The sequence below is a fragment of the Dermacentor variabilis genome, chromosome 2 (assembly GCF_050947875.1).
Source record: "Dermacentor variabilis isolate Ectoservices chromosome 2, ASM5094787v1, whole genome shotgun sequence".
Taxonomy (NCBI): domain Eukaryota; kingdom Metazoa; phylum Arthropoda; class Arachnida; order Ixodida; family Ixodidae; genus Dermacentor; species Dermacentor variabilis.
This window is the reverse complement of record NC_134569.1, coordinates 105,923,872-105,943,985: the sequence shown is the minus strand read 5'-3', so window position 1 is coordinate 105,943,985 and position 20,114 is coordinate 105,923,872. Positions and strand designations below refer to the sequence as shown.

Here is a 20,114-nt window from a genome sequence, read left to right as displayed (position 1 = left end):
TCATTTACCCCCATATTCAAGAACGCAACTTAACAAGAAACCCATGATTGACTTGATTTAAATGACTCCTATTGTGAACACGCTGGAGGAAATGCAATGAGCATCCTAGGCACATTCATGCCAGGCATCACTGAGATTAAGTCAAGCATGGGCTTCAACTTAACTTGCATTCTTGAATACAACAGGTAGTCACTGTATACTGACATGGTTAAACCTCGATATAATGAAGTTGGTAAAATTGGCAATTTGCTTCGTTATATTGAAATCTTGTTATATTTAAATTCGACCTTTTATGCAAGTAAGTACAGTCACTGATTAATTTTTCTTACACGGAAAGGAGCTGCAGAACTTTCCAAATTATCAGACAATCGAAAGAAAGCTAATTTGAATGAGAAAACAATTCCTTTTTATGAATTTGGGAGTTGGCGATGAACGATACAATTTCATGTCATGTCGACGATATCTTCACATTGGCGGTATGAATTAAGTGAAGCCAGCCAAGCTTTCACACTCAATCCGCCCAAACGGCTGATAGCGTCGCCCGCACTGGGACGACGCTATCATGAAGAGCGCCGGCAGCAGAAAGCGAATGTTTCATCTGCCTCTCACTGCAACGGGTCGCTGAAACTCGAGGTTACGCAACCTCCAATACTAAACGTGCAGGAAGATACCTTGCATGATGCCGTGCCGTCTCGGCACACCCACTCTTTACACACGTGGCAGATCACCTCTAAAGCAGGGTGCGCAGCTGCTTATGCCCTCAGCCGCGCTTACAACCATGCACAGCCGCGGCCAAAACGCACACCAGAAACTGAGACAGACGCGCACCAACTTGCTCCCGACTTCGCCCCCTCTCACATGTTTTATCTCATTACTGCAAGCTCGCTTCCTTTCCCTCTTTCCGTTTGCTCACACAGGAAGGCGACACTCGTGAAGCTACCACCTTTCATGTCTCACCCTTGCACGCTTTCACTCACACCTAAAGCACACAGCGCACAGGGCGCGATAGGATCTTATTGCAGTTGGACTTTATATGGAACATGATGTGGCTCCACTTCGGAGATCGCTCTTGTGAGCCACATGATTTGAGAGGTGTGCTTGCGAACAGCTGCTTGTAATTTATTCCTTTGACCATCTGCATCTGAGGAAGTTTCCATTTATTGTCTCAGTATTGGTTTGCAGTGGCAGTGAAATTTCAATATATTGAAATTGCACACAAGCACACTTCATTATATTGAGGCTTTAAATACATGGTGTTCTATGGACAAGAGGTAAAGAACAATTAGATACTTCGTTATATCGAGAATTTTGTTATATTGAAGTTCGTTATATCGAGGTTTAACTGTACAATCCACTTTACAATCATTTAATTCATTGTATGCTACCAGACACTTCTTTCTGCAGTTTTCTATATTACTTATTCGAAGCCATTAGAAAAAGGCTTCGCACTTGCCCCGGAAAATGGATGGGAAAACGGCGCCAAGGTAGCTCAATTGGCAAGAGCTTCGCACACGTAATGCAAAGACGTGGGATCGTTCCCCAGCTGCAGCCAGTTGTTAAGTAATTTCCCCTATCTTGTCTTTCGTGTCTTTGTTTGTTCGCTCTTTATGATATGATTAATAAAAATCGGGCCCGTCGGTTCTCTTTCTTCCTGTTCAAGCCATTAGTGGTCACTTATATGAATGATGTACTGTGATATCAGAGTTTGTATGCTCCGTCATTCACTTGCGGGAATACAATCACTTTTGCGAGATTTCATGCCACTAGCACAGAATTCTTCGGTGTCTAGGAGCGACAGCATTCCTGGTACTGTGCAAGGAATGCTGTTGCGCATAGGCAATGATGCATTCTGTGCTAGTTGCACAAAATCTCAGAAAAATTACAAAAGTAAATGCCTGAGAATAGCACTTCCCCTGATCTCCATGGAAAGCTTTAAAGAGATTGTACAATTCTCCATACCTGGCCCAGCATCAGAGCCATCGATGACGAATTCTGCCTCCATGCCAACCTTGGCACCTGTTAGACCGTGCCCACGCAGCACCACCCGAGTGTGATCTAGCACAGGTGGCAGTGGCTCAGCATGCGCCAAAAATGGTGAGTTAGGGTGTGGTACATCGTTGTAGTACACATAAATAAAGTGGTCCCCTGCAACAGATTCAGAAGCAAAAGCATGACATGCGAGGTGTGAGTTTCCCTGCAGTCTTATTCCACAATTTAGCTGTAAGCCGCTAAGAACATCCACTGCATGGTCTTGGCTTGTAGCGCGAAGTGAACATGGACACAGAAAGGAGCAGACAGGGTTCACTTCGCGCTACACGCCAAGACCATGTTACCGTACCAACTCTCCCAACTGTGTATCCTTTTGCATAACATCCACTGCATAGGGATTTCACTATAATGTGCAACCATACCATCTTGTACACCTAATTAAAGCTTTCTCATTAACAGATGTTCGCTAAATTTCAAAGAAAAGAGAAAAACATGTGAACACACTTGTGTTACACAATTCATCACTCAGCTGTCAGCAGCACACTATTAAAGTATGTAATATTTACAATTTGACTTTCCTGTACTGCATTCTGCCAAAATATTTATGATCCTTTTTCCTATAGCTAAGAAAGTACAGCATAACCCAGAATACAGTGAAGGCAATATTTTACAGTTTAAGCCATTTGTGTGCGTTATCTCTCTATTCTTTCATCAAGTATTACAACATCAATGCCCATCTGCTCCACTGGAGCTATTTAATATGTTAATACATATCATATCAGGATTGATATACCAGATGGGCTGTTTTACATTTCTTCTGAGTCAAAAAACCTTGTGTCCAAATGATTTCCATCTCAAAAAAAATTTAAGCACTAAGAATGAGATCAATACATGACATTCATATTTGAGACACAAACCAATTGGACCAAATGAAGTTCTTTTGGCTACATTTTTCTTTACAGGCAGGGCAATGGTGACTATGAATTCACCTGTCTGTGACTGCTGACTGATAAAACAAGGCATAGCTTTAGTGTATGGGAGGGGGTGAGAAAGAATGCAGCTTTCCTTTCTTTGTCTCTCTTTAAACTCAGTCTTTGCCATCAGAGTGTCGAATGCAAGAGCATTACCTTCTTCTTCAGGTGTGAAAGTTACTCGGTAGCGGTGGCTGCTGGTCTGCTCGATATGCGTTTCCACAACATCTTCGGGACCGCGCACTTCCACCTTGAGCTTGCCTGCATGAAAAATAAATTGTCAGACAGGGCTTTGAAAAGCCACAGTGGGAAAATTGCAATGCTGTTTGATAGTGTAACAGGAAGCCATTATAAAAGAAATATAATGCAACAATGTAGCATCCATGACACTGTGCTATAATCCTTATCACCTAACCAATAGATTCGCGTATTAGTCGCAAATGAATTTGCGTAAGAGGTCCCCTTACAGCCTTCTGCTATGGGACCTCCTTCTGTATACTAACATGTCCATGCATGTATTTGTATACACATATTATGATTAAATTAAACGAATCATTTGTTCAGATGATGGTTCACATAACAGAGAGGCCGCCACAACAGTAAATTACTACATTTATTCACATATAACCCACACCAAAATTTTTTTAATTTAAGAGTAAAGTTGAGGGGCAGGTTATATGCGAATTTTGACTTACAAGTATGGCTTCACAGCAGTGCACATGCGCTCATGTGAAGTCACACTTCAAGTCAATGTTTTCTGTCATTAAAAGTTTTGTTATCTACTAGGGAACCTGACCCACTCCCCGCCCCTGCATGTTGAAACTCCCTTCTCCCCACCTTCATGGTTGCCCACTCTCCTCCTCTTTACAGGTCGCCATTTTGCGTTTAGTAGTTAGGGAAGTGCATGCAGAACCGGCAAATTAAACCTCGGATCACGATGACCTGCGCTCAACAGCCAGCCTTTCCAAGAAGATTATCAGCATTGCTGAAGATGGAGGGAACAGAGAGCCACTGGCCGCAAGTATGACTTGGATGAGTTGCGTATCTGTTAATGAATACTGTTTTTGTAAAGATATGTGAGTTGTATGCAGTTATACGCGTGGACTTTCTTTCTTTCGAGGCCGTTCTGATGGAGGGTCAGATTATACAGGGAAAAATACAGTATTTCGCTTGTTGATGCTAACATGCTTTTTAGGTAATAACTACGACTGAACGGAAGGAGTTGTACAATGGTGGTTAGCAATGACACTGTTTCTATATAACCCATCAATATATGCAGTAGTTTTTCAAAGTTGTGTATCACTACCCTTGTTGCTGGGCTAGTTCATATTTTTCATGGTGTACAAGACTCAAAACAATGGGAAGATGCTTTGGCCCATGAGCAACATCAAAAAGCAACGAGAGAATTGTACCAGTGATATGTTTGTGGCCCAGTGCAACAGTGAATGTCAATTATTTGATTTTATGTTGGAATAAGCATGCATTTGAGCAATTTCATTTCATTTTTATTTGGTATGAATTCGGTGAGTAAATGTGTGTGCATAAACTAGCAACTACTTTAAAGAAGTGAACTGTCTACACCAAATGAACTTATTTGCAAGTGATGCTCTCTTTTTCTTTAGTCATTTCTTTTTCACACTGTTTCGTGTCTTTTGCACGGTAACAAACTAAACATCTTGTATTGCAAGACAATTACTAACCCGGCCCAGCATCACCAACATCCACAGATATCTTCTTCTCCTGTCCTACAGTGAGTGGGATGCGACCTTCGTCATCCATGAGGCTGTCCCAGCCACCAATGGCTCGCACTTTCTGTGGATCGGCTACTTTTGGATGGAATGGGCTTCCTGGAAGTAGAACAAAGAACAGCAATGAGTATGCTTCAAACCTTCAAACCTCAGCAATTGAATCTCTCTCATTACAAAAGCAACACCAAAATGCGTCTGTACTTGTTCTCCTATTGTATATGACTGCTTTGCTCTGATGTGAAAACAACATGAAGCTTTCACATACACTGAAACAATGTTGGTTATTTTTAATTTCTTCATGTTATTACCTTTATTTCCATTTTCTGCTATGCTAAACTCAGTACAACAACATTATCATGGCTGTTGTTAAAGAAAAGAAAGGTGGAGGCATGAATGCAGTTCCTCTTACCAGGTATATCTTTGCTGTTCCAGCGGATGTGAACGTCGAACACTCCAACCTCAATGGGGAGGTAGGATACGACATAGATGCCCTCTTCCTCTTCTTCAATAGTCATCTCTGGCTCTGAGTCAGGCCCTGAAGAAAAAAATATATTTGTCACAAGCCCAAAATAAGTGCTTCGATATGCTTAGTGTGCATACAGAAAATACCAGGTACCTGCAGATAGCACAGTACATAGTACAGTTGAACCTCATTATAATGAAGCCATTTCTGACACACGAATACCATCCTTATATTTTATACTTGTTATAAGGCTATATTCGCTACACACTGGTAGTAGCGGAAAAGCTTTATATTTACTTCGTTTTATCTGATAAGTCATTATATCTGTGTTCATTATATTGAGGTTTGACTGTAATCATTATGTAATATAAGTCTAGTCACTTTTGTACATAACATGAGTACACCTTCAGCAGAACGTTCTGTACTTGAGCGTTCAGGAGCAAAAGTCACAATAGATTCTTTAGCAAACAGCACGAATAACGGAACGCAGAAAACAGGCACATGACACAGGTGCACACGACGCAGCGCCTGTGTCGTGTGCCTCTTTTCTGTGTCCCGTTACTCGCGCTGTTTGCTAAATGTGTTCGTACCAACAAACCCGGCTAGCCACTTTTCTGAAGCTCACAATATATGTCAATAACCATTAGACATATATGCAAGAGGCAGTCGCGAGCAGTAGCTTTCTCTGAAAACTGAAAAAAAAACCTCTTTAGTAGGGGTGTGCGAATACCAGAATATCATCAAATAGAATAGTGAACGTTTGAATAATTTCATGTGCGCACACAGCACCAGAATCCCAAAATTCGCAGAACGGTGCCGCATCAACCAAGGCCACCTCTTTCGGTACAAGATCTGTCCGGGTCGACAGGTACGATCGAAATGATAACACGATGTGGGCAGGGAATGGTACAAAAGCATTGCACATTTCATAAAGTGCGAAGATCAGATCGATTAGCCTCCAATAGACTTGCAGATCGTATTGTATATGCGGCGACGAACTTCATCACAACTAACAACATCCTTGTAGTGTCAGTGAAGATACGGAATAGCATTTCCAAAGGGTTCACCGTTAGCTATGACTACAAAAGTATGAGCACAATTACAGATTAAACAGCATTTCAAGCTCTATCTAATGCCTACACAGTGTGTTGGCCCCTGAAATACTTTTTATTCAAGGTAGAAATGACTTACAGGCTGCCTGATTAGCATTCTAACCAAATAACCAACAGCAATAGTTGTAAAAGAGATTTACTACTGGTATTTACGCATGTGCATGTGTTTGTGGTTGATTACATGTAGGCCTTTGTGGTTGTTAAGACACAGAATGAATTCCAAATTTCTGAGTGACAGTTCCAGCATAAAAAGTGACAGCCAGTCATGCTACCAAATGCAAGACACCAACGCGGAATTAAACTTTCGGACTAAAAACTTCTTTCGACATTTGTGTCATTCAAATGCAGCAATTAAGTTCAGTTTATTAGCTCCAAGATCTTTGACTGTTGCCCCCTCACTTGTGACGCCAGTGTGCTTGCTAGGCAAAGGCAACGTCACACTGTCAGCCGACCCGCTTTGCTCGGTTTAGTGAAATAAGAGTCCGCAGTCCGTATATGTATACGAAATATTCCAGGACTCTATTCCCTGCTAAATCAAGCAGAGTCGTGATCGTCAGCACACTTAGTGTGGATTTTACATTTGCATTTCTATTATTTTTGCATTCCACCCCAATCGAAATGTGGCTGCCATGGCCAGGGTCTATTCGGCACCCTCGAGCTTAGCAATACAACGCCATGGCCAATGGGCTAACACATTGGGTGGTTATATAGAAGATGCATTAAACATAATTTTTGTTGTCCTCCTAACACTGGCATTTATAAAACTAACACTAGAAAAAAATATGGGTAGTGTTTGGAAAGCACCGTGCTGGGCGAGCACATGGTCAGAGCACGAGCAAACACACGAAAATGAAGCTATTTGAGCCAGAGTGTAGCAGACGGCAAAGGCAAGTCCTCTGGCTGACGTCACTGGAATGCCATTCGCGGCGCTGCCATAGGTCGCACACAAGGCAGATAGCTCCGCTTGGCAACAAATGATGTGCTCAAATGCTAGTTGAGAAACACTGCATGCATTCTGAAATGACAAAATAAAAACTTGTGCAACTTAATTTTTTTATACACTGCTGTATGAAATGACAGCTGCCCGGTGAATGTTTTCTGTCTGCCACTTGTCAAGGAATACCTCCAAGTATTTATAAACACAGATGCTGCAAGAGCTTGCAGTGTGCAGAATACTAATCTGCTTACATCGGATAAGCCTCACAGATAGTAAGATACTGACCGTCAATTCTAACATCGGGTCGTCCCCATATGCCACGGGCATCAATCTTGAAGGAAGCCATGGTGCCACTCTGGGCAACCGTCAGACCACTCCCTGTCACCTTCGGCGTTCCCCCATCTTGTGCAATGAATGTGATAGGGCTCCCTGCAGAATCAGGAGGCAGCAATCGGTTAATGCACTCCAATTGTGAAACAATTTATGCAGTCTATCTTAAATCGACTGATTGAGTAACGAGACCCTGGCTACGTATGGTTTCTTTCTGTTCTTCAAACAAATTTCTTGTAGATTATAATGACGTGCAATGGCTTGTTCTGTTCTTGCACACACAGTGACAGTGACACAGTTTCGTAAACATGTACCGGTCAGGCGCCGGTCATATCACCGAAGCTAGGCAGCACTGGGCTTTGCCAGTCATTTGGAGGGCGAGCACGTGGGAACACCAAGTACTGATGGTTCTCCTTTTGCTGTGCAATAATAGTTGAACTGCCTACTCTGAGCGAGACAATCACAATGCCCATGGCTTGTAAACAAGGTCACCAGAAGCATGTGTTGAGAGTCCTAGTTTAACATGATGGTGGTTGTACATGGTCTGAAGCCTTGAGCCTACAGAAGCCAGTTTTGATGCTAACCTATTTCACATCACATTAATAATCTGATTTGTAGAGCATGCAAGGAAGAATTGATGAGAATGAACAGCATTAACATTTGCTACAGTAAGGTTACTTAACTAGCTTCCAATGTCTCATGGAGGACACAGCAAATAAAAGACCATTCTAGCACACCATGCGTTACTGCTTTGTCACTACCACTAGCGTCGTGGATGGTTCTCACTGTCCTGCATACTTTCTACATAAAAACACGCATGCACAGGCAATGCCTACAAAGGCAGCGATAATAGTGGCAGAGTGGTAACAATACCACAAGTTGTTCAAAAAACCTTCCTGCAGAGTTGTTTTTGCTCACCTGGTACTTCAATGCCGCCATAGGTAATGGCTATGCGGTACTTCCCAGGAACAGTTGGAGTGAACTCAATCAGCTCACCGTCCCCGTCAGCTGTCCCCTTCACCTCGATGGGGAGGTGGCGGCCCAGGGGGCTGGTTACGGTAACATCAAGCTCGGAATAGCCAGCATCGCGACGATTCACTGCCACAGAAAGAAGGCACAGATGGCGGTAAGCGTTTGCTCAGATAAGAGTTGGCAAATTGGGTAAATACAAGAACTGCTGAGTGATGTAACAGTATTGTAATGAACACACCAAAAGCACAAGAAATAAATATACACAAAAGTGCTGACTTCGAACTTATGTTCACATGACAGACATTTATCGACACACACATGTGCCAATTTCAAGGTTAATTTTGCACATGGCTGGCACATACAGACACGTATAAGCAGTAAAAAGCTAGCACTCATATGTGCCCAGCTCTTGTGCTTTTGTTTTCTTCGTATCTGTGATGTTCATCCTGATGAACACAAGAAAGGCTTGTTCCTATGCTTTTCAGATTCCCAGATAAACTTCTTTATCAAGGAACTGCAAGTTTACTACAGTTTAACTCGGCTATGTCGAACTCGAAGAAAAAAAAAATGCCTACCAGTTCTACATAGAGCATAATTTGATATAAGCCTGCTAAAGAATTGCATGTCATAAAAGCACATACCATTTATAAAATCACTTTATTGATGAAACAGCTTAGTTTTGCATGAAATAGTCCTGTACTTTCTTCTGCTTGGGCAGTTTCGCTGCCTGCGACACACACACTTTTCTTGTCTAAGGAGTTGAAGCAGCTGAGGCCGTAACCTTCCACATTCACACAGATGCACCAGACTAGTGCTGCGAGTGCACCAATCACCTCGGAAGACGTGGGCAAAGGACCATTGTTCCTTTCCTCATTGTGCCTACTTTCACTTGTGCTTGGTACGATGTCGGCAATGTAGTCTTCGTTTTCAGGCTCACCTGTGGTTGCGACACCATCATCTGCACTCTCACAAACTCGTCGCCCATCAATTCATCAACGGCTTCCGGAAATTCTGACAAATCGTTCCAAACTCTGGCAACACCAGCTTCGTCTTCGTCGCACTCATCAGAATTCACAGTCATCACCAGGCACATGGAAGCCGGCACGTTTGAAGCAATTTCGAATGAACCACTTGTACACGGCTGTGCGTACACGTCGAGCACCATGGGTCATGGGTCGCGAGTTTGTCCGCTTCAGCCCCAATCTCCCCCTCATTCTTCAAGATCATGCTGAGAGGGCTCGTCAGAATCTTGCACGCTGCGGGGCATCCAACTTTTCACCGCATTCGACCCAATTTACAATTTCAAGCTTCACGGCAAAAGGCGAATTCTGCCGCTTCATCACGGCAACACTGCAGGAGAAGGCCCACAAGGCGCAAACACAATGAACCTGAAAAGCAGCGAGACAACTCACACTTGCACTTATACCATCTTGCACAGCATGGGCCCAAGAGCCTCTGATTGGCTGTCTGAGCAAGTGCTGCGAGCAAGCCAGGATAATTTTTTGCAGGGAGATGTCGACGGATCGCTCGATGCAGCGCTGTCACGGTAAGGAGAGTGATTTGATGGAGCCGCACCACCGGATTTTCCCGCCAACGCGAGGGAAAGCCAACTTCTGGGGGCACTTTTCCGCCGCTTGACGTTCGATATATCGGGAGTCACCGCTATTTTTGTTCGATGTAAGCACAACTTGCGTTATATATACTTATTGTAACTATACCGTGTTCAGAAATTGTTCGATATAAAGAACAATTCGATGTAAGCAGGTTCGATATGGTCAGGTTCGACTGTATAATAATAATAATAATAATAATAATAATAATAATAATAATAATAATAATAATAATAATAATAATAATCAGCAGCAGCAGCAGCAGCAGCAGCAGCAGCAGCAGCCTGGTTACGCCCACTGCAGGGCAAAGGCCTCTCCCATACTTCTCAAACAACCCCGGTCTTGTACTAATTGTGGCCATGTCGTCCCTGCAAACTTCTTAATCTCATCCGCCCACCTAACGTTCTCCCACCCCCTGCTACGCTTCCCTTCCCTTGGAATCCAGTCCGTAACCCTTAATGACCATCGGTTATCTCCCCTCCTCATTACATGTCCTGCCTATGCCCCCATTTCTTTTTCTTGATTTCAACTAAGATGTCATTAACTTGCGTTTGTTCCCTCACCCAAGCTACTCTTTTCTTATCCCTTAGCGTTACACCCATCATTCTTCTTTCCATAGCTCGTTGTGTCGTCCTCAATTTGAGTAGAACCCTTTTCGTAAGCCTCCAGGTTTCTGCCCCATAGGTGAGTACTGGTAAGACACAGCTATTATACACTGTATACAGACTGTATACAGACTGTATACAGAGCAATAACTTCACTCAGAACACAGCAATTTACCTTTAATATAATACTCTGCCAAAGAAAATGAGTATAAGTTGTTATCTGATTAGTTGAATCACAGAGAAGCAACCTGGAAGCTAAAAATTGTCTAGTATAACTTCTGCTGATGAAAGTGGATATAAGTAAGTGTCCATAAAGCTCTTTTGTTGGTAACTATAAATTAAGCAAGCCTGAACTATGTACATGCTTGCAGATATAAACAAGTAAGACTGGCAAAAACATATAAGCAGGGTGAATACTGACAGGCAAATGAGATCTTCTCATTCACAGCAAATGTGGTGCTGCGAACTTTCTGGAGGATCACTCGACTTGCATCGAATATCTGGCAAAGGAACGGTGAACCAGGGATGGGCCTTCCTTCGTACAGTACTTCAACCTTGTGACTTCCTGCACGAATAATGAGCATCATATCAGCTGTTAGGCTATATGCTCTGGACATGAGCTACTTGGTTTTTGTAAGGCTGAGGCTCTAACATTTACACATAAGCACACAGAGCACTAAACCTGCAAACATACTAACCAATATACAAATGCCCTGTGCTTAAAGAAAGGCTTGAGTGCAAACTTGCAAGCTTTCAAGTGTTTCAGAAATTAAAAGGCAACCCTTATGGCTAATTCAACAATGTCGTTACTTATCCTCACATTTAAGCATGATGGCAGTTAAGGATTGTACCAAAATGGCAAAACATATGCCTTAAAAGGGCATAATCACAATACCTTGCAGGGTTTGGAAAGACAGTAGTCACTAATGCTTTTTTTGTTTCTTTAGCAATTTAAATGACTTGAGCTAAATTTTTCACACAGTTGCCTAAAAAATGAATTAAAAATCTGCATTATCACTATGGTAGTTTGCAGTATAGTGAGACGTTATATGTCACTGGCCCTTTTTGATGACCATAAAAATTCAAACTCTGCATATGCTTTTTAATTCCTTTTAATAAAGTTTATTTTCTTCTTCTTTGTATGCTTACGTTAATTATTATGTAATTATAATAATAAACACTGTACCTGCTTACACTAGTTTTGTATGTTCTGCATTTCACGGCCACTTACAACACAACACACTGTATTTGGACACACAGCTGCCTCCCCATAGCACATTTTTTACTGCTAAAAGAAAACGAGAGCAGAAACAGCTGAAGCCCGAAAATCTTGAACCCATAAAAGGTAATGATAGATGGATTACAGATACTGCATCACCTTGTTTTCCTTTTCCCTTTTCCACTTGATCTTGTGAATGTGAACTGATAGCCTTCATTTCAATGCATAGGCATGAAATGCCTATGCATTTTTTATTGAACTTATTATGGCGCACTAATCTAGAAATTGCATGAACTTTAGAAAGCCTTATGCAAACCTCACATGTGAAAAGAAAGCTATAAGGGAAAAAAAGAAAGAAGGGCCACCATGCAAAGCCTTAGCTGCATGACTTTCCCAAATACTGATGGCTGATCTGGTGATGATGGCATGACTACGACAAGGATGACAACCGCGCAATTCTGGCAGCCACAACAACAGCATAGTGATGACAATGACAGCACAACAGTATTATGATTACAGGACAACGACTGCAATGGAAGATTTAATTTCATGCCTAGGAAGAGCTCATGGCATCTACAATTACTGTTCCGGGCTTAACTTTGTCATTACAAGAATGCAACACCGCAGCACCATTCTTCATTAGTGCAAAGTAAAGAGCCTGTGAGTGTAAAAAAAAGGGGGGGGGGGAGAAAATTACCAGCTGTGTTTGCATTCCATTCCACCAACAAGCTGCCATCCTTCTGTTGGTAACACTTGACTGGCAGGGGTGAGCCATTTGGAGCTGAAAAAGAGCAAGGACATATCAATGAGGAATAACCAAATGAAATGTTACACAGAACAATTCGATTGCTTAAGCTGCTAAAGACTCTCAAGAAATAAAATGTACAGCTTGTACTGGCAAATGCAGAAACAAATGTCAACAACTTGCAGCTGAGCATCACAAACAGATAAAATTAAGCTAAGTTTAGGCAAACAGTATGAAAACATAGCCAGGCTATTATCCAAGGTTAATATAAGAGCACCGGTAATAGCTATACACTGTGTTTCTGCAAGAAATTTGTTGTTCTTTCTGTAAGTGGCACATGCAGCAAATGTCTGCATGAGAGATTCAGAAATAAAGAGTAAACTTTTCAAGAAAATTTCATGCAAAAATGAGATAACTTTCCTAGATAAGCATGGGACAAAATTTGCACATTTGGTGCTAATCACGTAAGAGCGTTACTTTTGTGGAAAAAGTGCACCAACCAGATACGAGAATATCAAAGTCTTTGGCATCTCCATAACCTCCAGTTTCAATGATGAAGGTAGAGGTCTTTCCCAGTTCACAAGCCTTGAGTCCTGCTCCATGGGCGATGATAGCATGGCCGGGGTCCCGTACCTCCACAATCTGGGGGCAGCCTGTGTGGCAAGTTGAGAACAGCTTTATGGCTAGTATTTGATTCATAAAGTTTCATTTGTGTTACTAACAGGCACGCCTGAAGGAAAAAATAATAATTTAACAGGCTTTACATTAAACCAGATCTGACTTCACAAACCAGTCACATCTGAGCTACCTTGAACAGTCCTGAACCACCTTTTATTAAGATGACTAACACACTTGATGTTAAAATACACAATTTCAGAAATTCCTCACAGCAAAAAGCACTTGAATGCATTTACCAGAAACTGAGTTATTTGCAATCAAAGATCGCCTGTGATCTCTTTCACAGGGCTCCCGGTCCTTCTTCAATGCCTTGCACTGCGAAGGTTACGGTGGAGCTAGGTGGTGCCCTCAATGTTCCGCCTACTGAATGTTTTTGATGTTCACATAGATGCCACTACTTCCAATTTTGGTGCCTACAACGTGCCAAACTTAGAGGCTATCCCTAAGCTTACAGTTCATTTCAAGGTGTCTCAGCCCTTTGCTGTGCTACATTGTAACGAGCTTAGACCATGATAAAGACACAACTCGTGCAACTCAGGAAGCAGATGACCTGTTCATCAGATGCTGGATTTTGGGCCTTCAGTCACGTCAACCACAGATACCAATCGGAGCAGGCGGTTTTCTCCAACAAGCCACAGGAGCTCAGCAGCGGCTCGTCGCAGCACCCTGCAGCAGCCGCGGTATCTATGCTACATTGTAGATGCAGCTACATGCAACCGTAGCGGCTAACTATGAGCACAACAGGGCTGGAGTGTGTGCACAACAGGGCTGGAGTGTGTGCACAAGCTCATATGCTCCAGTTTGGCCATGCCACGTGGTGCAGACCAGCTTTGCCCTGCACGAGCTTGACTGATGGATAGTAGATACATACAAATTGCGCCTTTTGCGCAATAGCTCAATACGAACCAAAGCCTGCCAAGGCATCTAACGAGGAGCAACCAGGAGTGAGCACATGATGGCAAGCATGCGAGTAGTCGGCCCTTAAGTTTTGCATGTTTTGAGGCTAGTTGAGTGTTCAAAACTAATCAAAATTTGTGAGGCCCCACAGCTATGACACTGATAAACAGAGCGGCAAAAGTTTCATTCGTACAGCGAGCGGGTGCAGCCAAGCATTAGCAGAATATAGTCAGCGACAGTGTGACAGGGGTACTTCCAGAAGTACGTAATCCTTATCAAAATTCGAAATGCTGATTTTCGCTTACTTCAGCCTGTTTATTAAACTGTGTCACTAAACATGCACAGTAACAGCAGGAAGAAGCACATTGATCCAAACACCCTTCTTGATTGAAGTCAGCCGTGTATGGGAACCTGTTATATGACGAAATATAGCAGCCCCGAAAAGAGTGAGGAGAAGGCTGTTGAAAAGAGAGTGTTTGAGAAAAAGGCAACTTCACGGTGCACTTGTGAGCTCCACACAGCACACACAACTGTAAAATTTGGCTGAGATGTTCGCAGCAGTATATGCTACCCGTGGACTATGTTTTTTCACCAAGCCCGAGGGGTGTTTCAGGACCCTTTAAGGCTCACTACAGCAGGCAGACCCCTTTAATGACTTCTAAACTACCCCTGTGATGAACCAACTGTATTCAGACTAAAAATTTTCTTTTCTCATTGCACCACCTGATCTTCTTGTGTGCCCTCAAATGTACCCTCCTTCTCTTCATACTTGAGTATTCTCTCTATTGTTTAAAACCATCTATTTATCTCATTACTAGAGACCCGCTCTCTGTGTTAAAAGTCCTACCAAAGCCAAGCTCTTGATTTTAATCAGCTACAATACTACAAAATTGTGCAATTTTTAATTAAGCATAAGTTTGTAGTATCCATACTACTCTCTATCCCTTATTGCGAGTATCAATCTTTTTACTCACTCCTCACTACTCTGTCAAAGCGTTTTTTTTTTTTAGCCTTCATCACTTATCGAGATTTTATAATTTCTCTTTAATTCCTTTTTACTAAACTGGCTGTTGAGCATGGTTGAATATGCAAGTTGAAAAACCACTCATTGCAGTAAGGCAAAAAAAAAAACGAGTAACACTTTAAAAAATGCACTAGCACAACAAATAAATGAATAAATAAATAAATAAATAAATAAATAAGTATTACAGGACCTCGTGCTGGCTTCTTAAAAAGCTTAAGGACATTTGCTTTTCATTGCTTTTGCTTCTCAAGGAGTATCATTTTTTGCTTGTTTGCAAGAAGGACTTCAAAAACTATAATAACCATAGCAGACTACGAACTGAAAATTATGGGATTTGTTTGTCCTAACCAATCTTTTCATTATCCGAGTTTGAAATATCACTAATCAACTGTAAGTACAGTCTGCTATTATACATAAAGTGAGCAACGCTTAACTATCTTATCGTTCATACTTGACAACTCAAGTAAAACTTGTTATCCTCAACGACCTTGATTGCATTAATTATCCTCAATCCTCAAGTATCTTCAAGTGCATCAACGGACATATGGTGCACGCAGCTGCTAACAGTCCAAGCTTTCTCAGTTTGTTACGTTGCGGACTAGATCAACTATCCTAGCCAGCTGCCTTACATTTCGAAATGAAACCCTTTAGGCTTACACATAAGTGTGGCGTTCAGTCTACGGCAATTTTCCTGTGAAGCATAATTTTCAATTATTCCCAGTATTGAATAGCGTCTGACCTGGTGCTTGGTGGCCATTGTAGTACACATCAATCTTGTGTGGCAGATCCGACTTTGGTGTGTAGGAGACCTTAAAGACCCCAGGACCAGCCTCCCGAATGGTGTTGCGAACCTCCCGACCTCCTGCCATGATCACCACATTGAGTGCTCCATGACCAGCACGCGTCGTGTCAACTGTTTGAAAAGAGGCAAAAATGAAGGTGCACAAATTTATGCACAATATCCTCACATGAGCTGACACTACAGCTAGAACAAGATGGCATCACCAGAAGTCTAAAGAGCACTAATTACAAGTAATGTAGATTAACAAATTAAAAAATTATTATATATATATATATATATATATAGATATATATATATACATATACACACACACACACACACACACACACACACACACACACACACACACACACTGTACCACCCGCCACGATAACTTAGTGGCTATGGTGTTGCACTGTTGAGCTCGAGATTGCAGGTCCGATCCTGTCTGCAGAGGCCGCATTTCGGTGGGGGCAAAATGAAAAAATACTCGTGTGCTTAGGTTTAGGTGCACATTAAAGAGCTTCAGGTGATAAAAATTAATCCACAATCCCCCCTTATGGCATGCCTCATAATCAGATCATGGTTCTGGCACGTGAAAACCAAGAAATTATTTTAATGAAAAAAATACTAATTTATTATATGAACAGTCCCTCCGTAAACATTAATGAATTTATTTCTATTTATTTATTTTTAATCTAAAACACTTTGCCATCTACAATGGTCGTTACATGATAGAGGAAGACTAGAGAGGCAGATTAAGGTTAGTCCACAACCTTCACGAAATGCGAAAGTTGTGGGATCGTTACCCACCTGCGGCAAGTTGTTTTTTCATCCACTTTCATTTCCATTAATTTATCGTTTCTTTATTTCATTTATTAAGCACAAGTAATTTCCCCTATGTTGTACTTGGTGTCAGTGTTCGTTGGCTTCTCATGATATGACTAATAAATATTGGGCCCCTCTTTTAACCCCCTTCCTTCTGGATTAAGGTTAGACCACATATGGTAGTAAGAGGTTAGACAGTGCCAAATTAAATCACAAGGCTTTCAATTTGCAGTCTATGAAACAACATTCCAGAAGAAAAATGAAAATACAAAAAGACTGTGCAAAAAATATAAATTACAAATGCCAGCAACAGCTGAGCATAAGTACAGTAGAACTTCAATATCTACCCACTAAGTATTCCCAGTTTAAATATAGTTGCGATGAATACCTCACCCTGTTGCTATTTAACCTAATTGGCTGACTGTTAGCGCATGCCAAACGGTTAGTGCATAGTATTTACTTCATGTTTCGGCACGCACAAGTGCAGAATTGGTGATATGTCGTGCGCGCAGACCATAGATAGCAAAATTCCGGAGCACGGACCTTTCCCGTACTGCAGCTGCCCCTCATAGAAATGTCAAAACATGGTAGCCATGACGTGTTTCCTGCTCCCTTAGCTTCTAGTGCTTACACATCATCGTCATTGAGGATGGCGCGGAGGATGGCACGGATGATGGCCCTTCCGTATCGGACACAGCTAGTGCGTTGACCATCATGAGAGCGTTCGCAGAAAAGCTGGGACTAGTGGAGAATATGGCTCGTGGCCTTGCCGAATTTGAGGATGCCATCGTTGCTACAAGGCCACCATGGCAGCAAGTGAAAATTACATATTTTTTGCAGCCTGCTCACAAATAAAACTTGTCTGCTTGTGTGTTTGAGTGAGAATTAACATGTCTTTTTTGGCCAGTAAGTTTATAGCTGCTCATATGCCATTGCCAGTTAATTAGTGCATCCGTTAGTGTGTACCTGATCCATGCTTCCCGCCAACTACATACTATCAACGAGGTTTTGCTGTAAAAGCATAGGAAGTGAAACAAAATTTGACAGCTGATATTGATCTGAATACTGCAGAAAGTGCGCGTATAGCATGCGTCCCATGGAACTTGATCAAAAATTCAAAGATAATAAAGGTGGCCAAATATTCGAAATGTTGAATACAAATAGTTAGTGTGTAGTAGTTGATTCGTATTCGAAAAGGAACTATTCTGTATTTTTGAATATTCAAAACTAACCAAATATCTCGCAGTAACAGACTCTTTAAGACTGGTTACTGTTCTCTTTCTGCTGAAGAAAGTATCTATAATTATCAGAAGTATGACGACAACAAAAGTTTTCTGAGCGGTGCAGAAACAAAATTGCTAATGCAAGTTTTGTTTTAGGTTTCGCAGCAGAAGCATAGATGACAACTCGTGATTTTTATATGTAGACAGCGATTTAGTGTTTTTGGCAGTCTAGTAAGCAGCAGTCTTACCTTCTGCACTGCAACCAGTGATGTTTTCGGTGCAATGGACCATTTTACAAGTGCCTATGGCACACAAGTCATTCAGCAGTTTTTCTTTCTTTTTTTTTTACACAACTACTTTTTTTAGGCAACCATTTATTTAGCGTTCTTAGAAAGCTAGTCATGTAGCAGCCATTATTTTTTGAAGAGCTTATTTGGCAAGCAGGCTCTAAACATGTTGAAAGGATATTTGTGCAGATTCTATAATGAAAATTAATGACCTCCTGTTTAAAGCTGATCCCTTATGCCTGATAATTAGCTGTCTGTTTTGCTCTAGTCAGTAAAGGCACCGTATTCAAATGTACAGAAATAAATATTTCAGCTGTAAATACATGCAGCTGCATTCAACTATTCGATATTTGATTTGATATTTGTTACTTAATATTCGTATTCAATTTGTATTCAAAAACATTATGAGTTCACCCACATCTAAAAAAATATGCAAGTACCATGTAGCTGGACAGAACCAAGGTAATATTGTTTGCCATTTCTTGGAGCAAGTTAGATTATCTTTTGTGTTTTGCCTAACTACACAATTAGTTATTATCAGTTAATCTACTTTTCAAATAGTATATTAAAATAAAAGTATCAATGAGAAAATTGTAGACCATCCTGAAAAATTTTCCATCCAACTTTCTGTTGCACAATACCGTGCAACGTAAAGGTCTTTTCCAAGCCTAAAAAAGAAAGCTCACGAAACACAGGGAAAAGTGCTACGCGACTAGTCGAGCGGCAATTTTTCGAGTTTTGCGAGCTTTCTTTACGAGGTACACTGACAGGCCAAGTCCTTCATGTTACTCAGTTGCACCGCACAGCTACAATACGAAAGACTTGAAATGGTGCGTCCCCTTATTAGCTGCAAGCTACTGCTACTTACCTCTGAAAGTCTGAGACCGACCAACGATGCCATCTTCAATGTCAACAACCTTGACCCGACTTGGGTCAACCACTTCCACAACAAACGGCTTTCCCGAGATCGGAACACCATTATGGAGCACTTCGATTCTGTACAGACCCACATCGCGTGTGTGATACTCTGCGCGGAAGATGTTGTTTTCCAACTTCAGCACATTGGTTCTCACTTGATGAGCCTCAGACGGACCTAGAACCAAACAAGCAAACAAATGTGCCTTGCCTCACACAGAAAATAAATTCCAGCGTAGAGAAGTAATGATCAAGCTAAATAATGAAAATAAGTGACTATTTTTACAGGGTTGCAGTAGAAACAATACTAAGATACTTAAAAATCATGCAATATACTTTCAGAACCTATGTTTATAGATTACAAAAAAAATTGTAGTGTATTTAACAGTACCAGCAACATCAAGAAGAATGTGTGCATAGTGAAATAAATAAAAAGAATGCCTCGATGAGATAGAAAAGAAAACTTTATTTAGCACAGCCTCTGCAAATCAACTCAAAGAAAACTTTATTTAGCACAGCCTCTGCAAATCAACTCACAAAAGATTTCAACTTGCTTTAATACAGACCAGTAGTTTAAATGATCTTTTGACACACTTCTGTGAAACATTTTTCAACACTGTACCAAAGTTTATGTCCCTAAAAATCCAGCATGACAAAATAATATGAATATTTTTTACTTGCTCATTTCCCATTTGAGCTGCAAATGGCAGTAAATATTTTATGAGAGCGTAAACAAGGAACACAGGTTATGGAAATAAAAACATATTCTGCTCACTTAGA

At 41.4% G+C, this 20,114-nt stretch overlaps 1 protein-coding gene across 2 annotated transcripts in view; it reads right to left on the bottom strand.

The window, feature by feature from the left end:
- The window catches only part of jbug (filamin-type immunoglobulin domains fbug), a 206,564-nt gene that overhangs the window by 16,093 nt on the left and 170,357 nt on the right, over positions 1 to 20,114 (bottom strand). For both annotated transcript variants that reach the window (XM_075681604.1, XM_075681605.1), the window contains 11 exons: positions 19,288 to 19,512; positions 16,040 to 16,213; positions 13,202 to 13,354; positions 12,654 to 12,737; positions 11,159 to 11,302; positions 8,469 to 8,648; positions 7,506 to 7,649; positions 5,118 to 5,243; positions 4,661 to 4,807; positions 3,117 to 3,221; positions 1,960 to 2,145 (listed from right to left, as the gene is read on the bottom strand). In XM_075681604.1, the coding sequence (XP_075537719.1) occupies positions 1,960 to 2,145; positions 3,117 to 3,221; positions 4,661 to 4,807; positions 5,118 to 5,243; positions 7,506 to 7,649; positions 8,469 to 8,648; positions 11,159 to 11,302; positions 12,654 to 12,737; positions 13,202 to 13,354; positions 16,040 to 16,213; positions 19,288 to 19,512 (1,668 nt within the window). The remainder of the gene's footprint in view (positions 1 to 1,959; positions 2,146 to 3,116; positions 3,222 to 4,660; positions 4,808 to 5,117; positions 5,244 to 7,505; positions 7,650 to 8,468; positions 8,649 to 11,158; positions 11,303 to 12,653; positions 12,738 to 13,201; positions 13,355 to 16,039; positions 16,214 to 19,287; positions 19,513 to 20,114) is intronic.